Here is a 10,000-nt window from a genome sequence, read left to right on the forward strand (position 1 = left end):
TAGAGAGTGAAGAGAGAGAGTGAGAGAGAGTGAGAGAGAGTGAGAGAGAGTGAGAGAGAGAGAGTAAAGAGAGAGTAGAGAGAGAGAGAGAGTGAAGAGAGAGTGAGAGAGAGTGAGAGAGAGTGAGAGAGAGTGAGAGAGAGAGTAGAGAGAGAGAGAGAGAGAGTGAAGAGAGAGAGTGAGTGAGAGAAAGAGAGTGAGAGAGAGAGAGAGTGAGAGAGTAGAGAGAGAGAGAGAGAGAGAGATCCAATTCAACTCTCTAATGGAGCACAAGCATATTCCAAGTCCTGTCATCGGTGTGCCCAGATTAAGCTTGTGACTCTCCATTTCCAATTAGAACAATCAAGATGGTGAGATTGCAATCAGAGGTGAGGCCGAGCTAAACTCCTGAGCAAACGCCAGGGGGGGGGGGGAGGAGACCGAGAGAGAAAGTTTGACAAAAAGAGTTAGCGAGAGAGAGAAGAGAGAGACGAGAGAGAGAGCGACAGCAGCCTGATCAACATGCTGCTGAGATCTCGGATTCAAAAGAGCCTTATCAGGACACAAGGGTGGAGTCCTTCTTAAAGCCGGCGTGGCGCTGCTGTAATTTTAATGACAGCTTAGCGAGGAGCGTGGCCATCTTCGCTCCCTCCTCACGTTCCCCTCCACCCGCCGCCACTGGCGCCCTCCCCAGCACCGGGCAGATCCGGCTCCGCTTCCCAGTTGCTCCATGCCGTGCCAAAGCCCCCCAGTCCTCCGAGAGCAGGAGCGGGAGCGGGTGGTGGGGGGGGTTGGCGGGGACTTTTCCCTCCTCTTTTCCCTGTCACTCGTCACTCCAGCGCTTGGGAGTTTTTTCACACTCAGTCTGGTGTGTCCCTGAATAATTCCCTTTCCCAGGACTCCGTACTCACTTTTTTCAGCCTATCTGTAGTTTCACGCTTACTCCTTCTGCCGCTCTTTTTCTCTCTCTTCCTCTCTCTTTATCTGTCTGTGGCTGTCACATGGACTCACTCTCAATCATTTTATTTTCTCCCCTGAAAGTTTCACGTTTCATTCCCCCCCCCCCGCCTCTGTGCCATGGTTCAGTCGCGCTGTTTATTCATCCTATTTTTCTCCCAGTTATCTTGTGTTTGGTTCATCTGCCCTCTCTCTCTCTCTCTCTCTCTTTCTATCTCTCTCTTCCTCTTCCCCTCTTTCTTTGCTCTATCCTTCCTTCCTGTCTTCCTCTCTTCCTCCCTTCCTTCCTTCCTCTTCCCGTCTTTCCTGTCCTCCTCATTGGCGAACTGTTTCAGAAGGCACCCTGTTCGGTTATGCAACAGTAAGCCGTCACTTTAATCACCGTTTCCCAGACTTCACTGCGCCTGCACTGCTGCTCTCCCTGGCCCGCTCATCTCCCTCTCCTTCCTCTCATGCTCTCTTTCCTCCACTCTCTCCCTCCCTCCCTCCCTCCCTCTCTCTCTCTCTCTCCCTCTCTCCCCTTCTCTGTCTGTCTGTCTCTCTTTCTCTGTCGTCCATTTTTCTCGCAAATTGTTTCACTTTCTACCTTCCTCTGTATCTCTATCTCTCTGCTATATAGTTCCTCTCTCTTTCTCCTCTCTCTCTCTCTCTCTCTCTCTCTCTCTCTCTCTCTCTCTCTCTGTGTCTCTCTCTGCTGGACAGGTTGCTATTTATAGTGCGGCTCAGACAGCATCACATTCCTCCCCCTCCCCTGTGATGTCACTCCTTGGGGCTCCATCCATGGATCTGCAACCCACCCAACCCCCCCTGACCACACACACACCCTCAACCCAACCCCCCTGCCCACACACACACACACACACACACACCCACACACAACGACAACCCCCGCCCCACACACATCTTCCACCCCCCCAACTTGCCTGGGCTCACCTCAGGATGGGCTCATTTTTCATCTCCTGCAGGCCTCGCCGGCCTGATTTATTGATGGAATAGGCCGGCCTTCTGGGAATCCACAGGGCTTTCTGTCTTTGCTTCTCCACTCTGCTCTCACTCATTTTTTTTTCTGTTTCAAATTTTGTTTGCTCCTTCCATCTCAGGTTTAGTGGTGAAAGTATATATACAGTGTGTGTGTGTGTGTGTGTGTGTGTGTTGTAAAGTTGGGGACATCTATGGTTTCAGGGATGCCATGGGTGTACATGCATGTGTACACCAGCAACAGTGGCAAATTATTGCTACATATGAAGACCTATATTTGAATTACAACCTGTGCACTCATGTGCAACCTGCACACTCTCTTGTGAATCAGCATAAAATATAAGAATGTTGGCTTCAGGCTGCCATCAAAGGAAAATATAATATTAATATGCATGGACCTTTTTTTGTAATTACATTATCAAGTAATTAATTTACATCAAATCATCAAAAAAGCTTATGTCACCTACCCATGGTGTATCTTGAGTTGCCCCGATATTCTGCTCAGCTGGTTTGGCAGTTTAATTTGAACTTGAGCTAGCTTGATATGAGAGTTCTTTATCATATCTTGATGTGAGCGTTATTAATACTATCTCATCTTGATAAATAGCATTTGGCTAAAATCAACAAGGGGTTTGTTTAAGCAAAGTATAAGTCCAATTCACATTCTATTGTGAAGCCGAATGTCTGTGCCAGTTTATGAGCCATCGATTTTCCCACTTAGCCGTCTGTTTAGCCACGCCAACTGCACCATCTGACTGACTGACGAGGAGATTAACCTGCAGGGTGGCTTTTAGGGAAGCCTGTTGACAGTAGGCCTACGAAAGCAAACTGTGAAATATCTGATGTTCACAAGCAGCCATATTTTATGACTGCTCCCCAGCTGCAGTTAGTTAAGAATGATTAGACTTAATGGCGTGAGCCGAAGATGTATGTGGGTCATTGTTTGAATAATTCAGATGGAGAATCGTGAGATACACAAACATTGTTGTTGGAGATGGATGGAGTGAGGTTGAGTGTCCTCGGATGACTTTGCAGAGTGAATCTGTCAGCCCTGGCACAGTATAACCCCTGTGTTTGTGTGTGTGTCTGTGTGTGTGTGTGTGTGTGTGTGTGTGTGTGTGTGTGTGTGTGTGTGTGTGTGTGTGTGTGTGCGCGTGTGTATATATAGGCCCTCAGTGGCAGTGCGGCAGGTGGGAGTTTGGGTGTAAGGTGTGTGTGTGTGTGTGTGTGTGTGTGTGTGTGTGTGTGTGTGTGTGTGTGTGTGTGTGTGTGTGTGTGTGTGTGGTGGTGTTGGTGGTGTGATGGCATGGAAGGCCTGTCAGACAGCGGGCTTTCCGAAGTTCTGCTCGTCTGCAGGTGAAGAGGGATTTGCATGCAGATGCTCAGAGCTCCCTTCTGCCAGGGATGCACAGAGGATGAAGTCCCGTCTGGTCAACAAACAACAACCCCTCTCCCCCCTCCTCTCCTCCTCTCCTCCTCTCATCCTCTCCTCCTCTCCTCCTCTCCTCCTCTCCTCCTCTCCTCCCCGGCTGATCCGCTCTCCACATTTATCTCCCACCCCCCGGCTCAGTCGATCAAACCTCCTGGCCTTTTTTTTAGTCCCTTCTCGGCTTTCCCCCTTCTCATTCTCGTATTCCACCCCTTTTGTCTCTGACTTTCTTCCTCTATTATTGTCTCCCTCGGTTATTCTCTCTCTCTGTCTCTCTCTCTCGCGCTCTCTCTCTCTCTCTCCCTTTCTGTCTCTTTCGGTACCTCTCTCTGCCTTGAGGTCTGGCAAAAAGCTGTGGATTACTGTGTCTGGGTGTGAAACCCAATCCCAACACACCAACTGGATTACACAGGATAACAAGTCAGCAGATTCACCTCCGGGGTGGCAGCCAACTGGCGATGCCGGTGTCGGAACGGAAAACCCGCTCGCCATCGCGCCGCGCAACTACGAGGAGGGTGTCACCATAGAAACGGCGACACCCTTTACACACACACACACACACACACACACACACACACGCACACACCCCACCCCACCGTATCTCTCTTTGCCATCGTGTCAGAGAGGCTTCGCAACACCATAGCACAGTGTCCCAGTATTGATCCCAATACACCTGTGATCTCTGTATTTGTGTGTGTGTGGAGATATGCGAGCACACACAGAGGATCCCATTAAATTGTTAAAGGTTAGCTGTCACCAAGGTGGTACCAGGTGGTACTAGACAGCCTGCTACCTCTGCACTGTTACCATGTGGGCAAGGCCCAGTCAATTCTCTCATGCTCCCTCCCTTCCCCTCAGACACACACACACACACACACACACACACACATTATACACACACCGGTGATTGTAATGGTGGCCAGACACAGTAAGCAGTGTGATTTAATTGTGTGTCTTATGCACAGGATTATGAGTCAAGTCAGGGTGTGTGCGTGGCATACAGTATGTGTGTGCGTGTGCCTGTGTGCGCGTGTGTGTATGCGTGTGTGTGTGTGTGTGTGTGTGTGTGTGTGTGTGTGTGTGTGTGTGTGTGCACATGCGCTTAAGCACTGAGGATGCATGCAGAGGATGTGTGCATGTAAGTGCGCCCAGAGGGCTTGGGGAAAAGTAAACCTGTATATTTTGTGTGTGTGTGTGTGTGTGTGCGTGTATGTGTTTGTGTGTGTGAGTGTGTGAAATGGGGGCTTGCAGGATTGCTGAGAATGGTCCTGCTATTGATTCGTGAGACGAAAGCATTGGGACTCCGGAGACAGAGAGGGGGGGACGGGCATTCAAATCGATGGCACATTTTACATCTAATGAGACACCTGCGTTCGCCCTGTCAGAAGCACAGGCCCCCTATCTACAAATGACTTTGCTTCATTTATTTATTTCTCTCTCCTTCTCTCTCTCTCCTTCTCTCTCTCTCTCTCTCTCTCTCTCTCTTTCTATTTATCTATTTCATTTCGGTCTTCTAGTATTCGCAGTGTGACTATTGGACTCCATAGCCAACTGGGATTTGATATCCACCATTGAATGGATGGCAGAGATTGTGCTGCCGTTCTCCCTGTCAACTTCTGTGGCCTTTGATGAAGGGCACACTTGGATGGGTGGGTGGGTGGGTGCGTAGCTCAGTAGCAATATTGGCGTTCCATACCACATACTGTAGTGCCCACGGGGTCCCCAGGCTTGTGTCCGGCCTGAGGTCATTTCCTGAGCTCACTGCTCAGCTCTCCTACTCACGTCCTGTCTTTTTTCAGAATTTTACAATAGTCTAAAAACGTACCTAAAATGTATCTTAGAAAAAGAAACTAAGTGCAAACTTGGAATTGATGTCTTCACATTATGTAAAGAGCCGTTATGTAAAGACCCAAGTTTGCAGAAGGTTTTGAATAAACAGTGTTGGTGTTTTAATTTATTCATGATTTTCATACTGATTCTTTTTTTTTCTCAAATTATTATTATTATTGATTTGTTGTGCACAGGGAAAGTAGTGCTGGGACCTCCAAAGCTGTTCCAAGAGCTGCAGGAGCTGCAACACGATCTGGCCGTGGTGGAGCAGGTCACGCTGCTGGTGGGAACGCTGCAGGGAACATATCAGGTAGTGCACCATCGAGTACTGTACTGTTGCTTTGGACTGGACATGGAGTGCGTTCATGTGGCTCAGCTGGAAGTGGGAATGTTCCCACTTCTAAACTCCCCACTTCCAAAAGTGAGAGCGTTCACTATGTTGAGTGACGTCAAAACATTCTCCTAGGAGCTCTCCCAAAGCCCTCACTTCAAACTGGGAAGCTCCCAGTTCAGGTGTGATGTGCACTAGCCTGGGTATGCCCATGCCGCCTTGTGCACAATTTAATTCGTGCTGCTAGGCAACCTGGATTCCATGGACCCGATTTTGGCCTCAGGGAAGGAACCAATCACAGAATGGGAAGATAACGATGTCAAAGTGACACATCGAAGCTCGTATTTTGGTTAATGACCAGTATTACAGTGCCTATAGAAAGTCATCAAACCCCTTTGAAATAGTTTCTTTTTTTTGTCTTACAGCCAGAAATCAAAACCCATTTTGAAAATATATATTTTTTCCAGTTTTATTTACAAATTTAGCTGTAAACATCAAACTAATGAAAATAAAAAAAGTTTCAGTCTGAAAATTGATAGAAAATGAGAAACTAGAATAACAGGGTTGGAAAAGCCCTGATTTAATACTTTGTAGAGCTTCCTTTTGCTTTAATTACAGCCATCAATCTGTTTGGATATGTCTCTGTTAGCTTTGCTCACCTACTGTAGATTGGGGAATATTTGCCCAATCTTCCTTGCAGAATTGTTTAAATTCAGTCAAATTCTGTGTGGAACGGAGGTGGACTGCTCTCTTCAAGTCAATCCACAGATTTTCTATCTGTCTTTCAAGTCAGGGCTCTGACTTGGCTACTCAAGGACATTCACCTTCCTATCCTTAAGCCACTGCTTTGTTCTTTTGGCAGTATGTTGACTTTCTATAGGCACTGCAAGTAGTATTACAACGCTCTATATATGAGCTATGTACAGACACATTTTATAGACATTTGTAGCACCCAATAAACAGAGTCATTCGTAAACCACGCCTCAAATACGAGAAAGTAAATGTCTGGTTTCCAGACCTCGTCTCATTGAGATGAGGTCTGCCGTTGGCTAGACTAGACGTGCACCTCCTAAACTCTAGAATTCTCCCACTTCCCAGTTGCTCATGAACGCACCATTAGGTTCAGGGATGTGATGTTTTTTATTAAATATGACAGTATTGGATTAAATCTGTTTTTGGATTGTCTGAGGGACATGAGGCTGTCTGTTGGCCTAGATCATATTCTTTAGCTGTACTGACTATGACGCAACTGTGATGTTCAGGAGAGTCTGTTTTCAGCACTCAAGACTCAATTATCGGTTACAAAAGAGCTGTACTAATGAAGAGACAGAGGACTGAGCCCAGAAAGAGCATGAACAAGGTTTCTGAAAAGCAGAATAAAAATAAACACTCGTCAAAACCAGACTCATTCACCTTGTGAAAAGAGTCTGAGGACGCACGATTGGGATACGGCTCCAACACTAGAAAACGTTTGGAGAAAGTTTGCTCAGTACCCATGATTAAGAGGTTAAAGTCGGGTGGCAAAACAATGGTGTCGCTAGATGATCACAGTCCACATCCTCCTGATAGTGCTGTGACAAAAGAATATCTCGGAGATATCAGTCAGGCATTCAACATCACCCGATCCCTTGCAACAATGACAGCAGAAAGCACTCAAATGAGGACACCTCTCCAACGTCTGCCAGAGACAAAAAAAAACAACAACAAAAAAATCACTAAATAGCACAGCCAACACACGCCCAGATGATCAAGCATAGATTCTCATTGTCAACCTTTTATATTTCTTTTCCCTCACTTGCCTCAGTCAAGTTTTTATAACGTTTCCAAGTGAAAGGTGTCAGAATGTCAAGCCACCCAAAGCAACAAAAAGCTTTTTTGTTTTTATTTTATTTGGCTGTGTATTTATGGCCGGAGGACTTTGCTTTGAGTGTCTTGTTTTGTTGTTTGGGATCAGAGCACTCTTGACCAATTGTTGTGCAGAAATGGAGGGAAGATTACCCTTGAGAGGAATGCACTCAGTGGAGACAAGGCAGATAATGGCTTTCAGACATCTGGAATGAGTCATAGGTGGAAGAGAAGAGAAGCTCTTCTGTCACTAGAGCGTGTGTGTGTGTGTGTGTGTGTGTGTGTGTGTGTGTGTGTGTTTGTGTGTGTGTGTGTGTGTGTGTGTGTGTGTGTGTGTGTGTGTGTGTGTGTGTGTGTGTGTGTTTGTGTGTTTGTGTGTGTGTATGCGCGTATGTTTGTGTGTGTGTGAGAAGCTCTTCTGTCACCAGAGTGTGTGTGTGTGTTTGCAGTAGTAGGAGGTTGCACTTGTCTTGTCTAGGGGCAAGATTCTAAGAAAAGTAGGTGTGCGAATAAAAATAGACCCGTGCAAGTGGTGAACCTTTCTGTATCAGACCAGGAGAGAGGGTATTATTTTTTGGCACCGTGTAAGATTCAGTATCTCTCTCTCTCTCTGGCTCACACCCTCTCTCTCTCTCCATCATTTCCCTCTCACTCCACCTCCACCTCTCTCCCTCTCTCCCTCTCTCCCTGTCTGTCTGGCCATCTCAGAACCTGAACACGACGGTGGCTCAGGATTGGTGCTTGGCTCTTCAGAGGCTCATCCGCATCAAAGAGGACCAGATCCAGAGTGCCAACAAGTGCCGCCTCCGTCTGCAGGTGCCCGGCCGACCTGACAAGTGAGCCTCTTCTTCGTCTTCTTCTTCCTCTTCTTCTTCTTCTTCTTCTTCTTCTTCTTCTTGTCTTTCACATGTCATGTGACTGATGTTCTCCACGCTCTGCTCCTCATCTTGTCTCCTCTCTCCTCTTTTATCTTATTCTCTCTCTCTCTCTCTCTCTCTCTTTTGCTCACATCTTCTTCACAACTTCCAAATCCTCACCCTCCATCTCTGCTACAGTACCTGTTTTGAAGTATTTATTTTTTTCTGATTCTTTCGCATTTTAATTTTGCCCATGTAATCAAGGAAACTGAAAAAGACCAAAACGTGCACTATTAGAAGTATCTTTTTTCGGTCAAACACCCACGTGCTCCGTTTTTCCGGATCTCTTCAATTATTCTCTCAGAGCCATGCAAATGACCGCAGGACTCTGCAGACACCAGGAAATGAGAGTCGGCCGAAGGTGCTCCTCTCCTTCCGCGAGGAGGAGCAGCGACTGGTGCCTCAGAAGGAGTCTGTCAAAATGGCCTCCTCCAAGCACCCTGCTTCCCTCCAAGTTCTCAGTCACATGCCTCTATCGAAAACATAATAGCCTGCAATAAACAGGCTGACGCACCAAAGGAAGGTTTATGATTACTTGAAGCCCTTGAGGGACATTATCTACCCCGCTTCACAGACCACTGCTAAAAGCCTTGATCAGAGCAATCTTTTCTCAAATGGGGAGAAGAATCATGCTACACGAAGACGCATTTGGTGAGTGGCGGACTAATTAAGCAGAAGCGTAAGCATATCGTCACAAATGAAAGGTAATGCGTGGAGGCCTTCATTGCAGGGGGTTGTTGTGACGCATGTTACGTGCACGAATGTGCGTAGTCTGTGCAGAAGCCTCTCGTAAGATCTTGCCCTGTGTCCCTGCTGTGCGTTTGATGTGCTGATGAGTTGGTGGATATGGTATGGGCCGCAATCACAAGGCATTATTCAGCGTGGATCACCTTCTTCTGACGGTTGTGCGGTAGTTGTGCAAGTGTGTCTGAGAAGTAGCGGTGGGAAGAGAAAAAGGCCCAACTGCAACCTCATGGAGTGCATGTGTAGAGGACAGGAGAGGACAGGATGAGAGAGGGATGAATAGAAGGAGTGGAGAAAAGATGAGAGAGGGAGAAGGTGGGAGGAAAAGTAGGAACGGAGATAGAGAGAGAGCGAGAGAGAGAGAGAGTCGAAGTTGAGTTCAGGCCAAGGGCTGTATTTAAATGATAAACACACATCCCCCTCCTCGCTTACAGGTTTAGGAGAAGAAGGGAGACTGAGGAGATAAAGCATGAAGTGTGGAGTATGGAGGCAGGCAGAAAGGGTTAGCAGTTTAAGGAGCGGAGGGGAGTGAAGTGATAGAGCCGTGTTTATCTCCGCCTGTCTGCCAGACAGTACAGACAGTGACAGCTGGAGGTGGCAGTCCCAGTAGCTACCCCCCCCCCACCCGCCTCCTCTCCTCCATCCTCACGCTCTCGCTCCACCCTTTCTCCTCTCCTCTCTTCTTCTGTCTGTCCTTACCATTGCCTCTCTCTTTGCAAACTCCACTTTTATTCCGTCCTCTTCATCTGTTCCCATGTTTCCCTCCTGCTCTCTTCTCCATCTTCTCATCTCTCCACTTCTCCACCTCTAGCCCCCCTTCCTCTCCCCTCTCCTTTTCATTCCCATTTTCATCCGCCTCCCCCTCTCCCCTCCCTCAACCCACTTTCCGTTTCTCCTCCTTCACAGCCTCCCTTCATCTTCTCTCTCTCTACTTGCCCCCTTTCACCTCCCCTTCTCTCCTCTCCTCTCTGCTCCTCTCCTTTGCCCCTG

General features: G+C 47.5%; 1 protein-coding gene across 1 annotated transcript in view; it reads left to right on the plus strand.

Moving 5' to 3' along the window:
- The window catches only part of arhgef10la (Rho guanine nucleotide exchange factor (GEF) 10-like a), a 121,266-nt gene that overhangs the window by 46,228 nt on the left and 65,038 nt on the right, over window positions 1-10,000 (plus strand). Inside the window, exons 17-18 of the mRNA XM_062544971.1 lie at window positions 5,368-5,483; window positions 8,058-8,185. Of these exons, the coding sequence (XP_062400955.1) occupies window positions 5,368-5,483; window positions 8,058-8,185 (244 nt within the window). The remainder of the gene's footprint in view (window positions 1-5,367; window positions 5,484-8,057; window positions 8,186-10,000) is intronic.

The sequence above is a fragment of the Sardina pilchardus genome, chromosome 9 (assembly GCF_963854185.1).
Source record: "Sardina pilchardus chromosome 9, fSarPil1.1, whole genome shotgun sequence".
Classification (NCBI taxonomy): Eukaryota; Metazoa; Chordata; class Actinopteri; order Clupeiformes; family Clupeidae; genus Sardina; species Sardina pilchardus.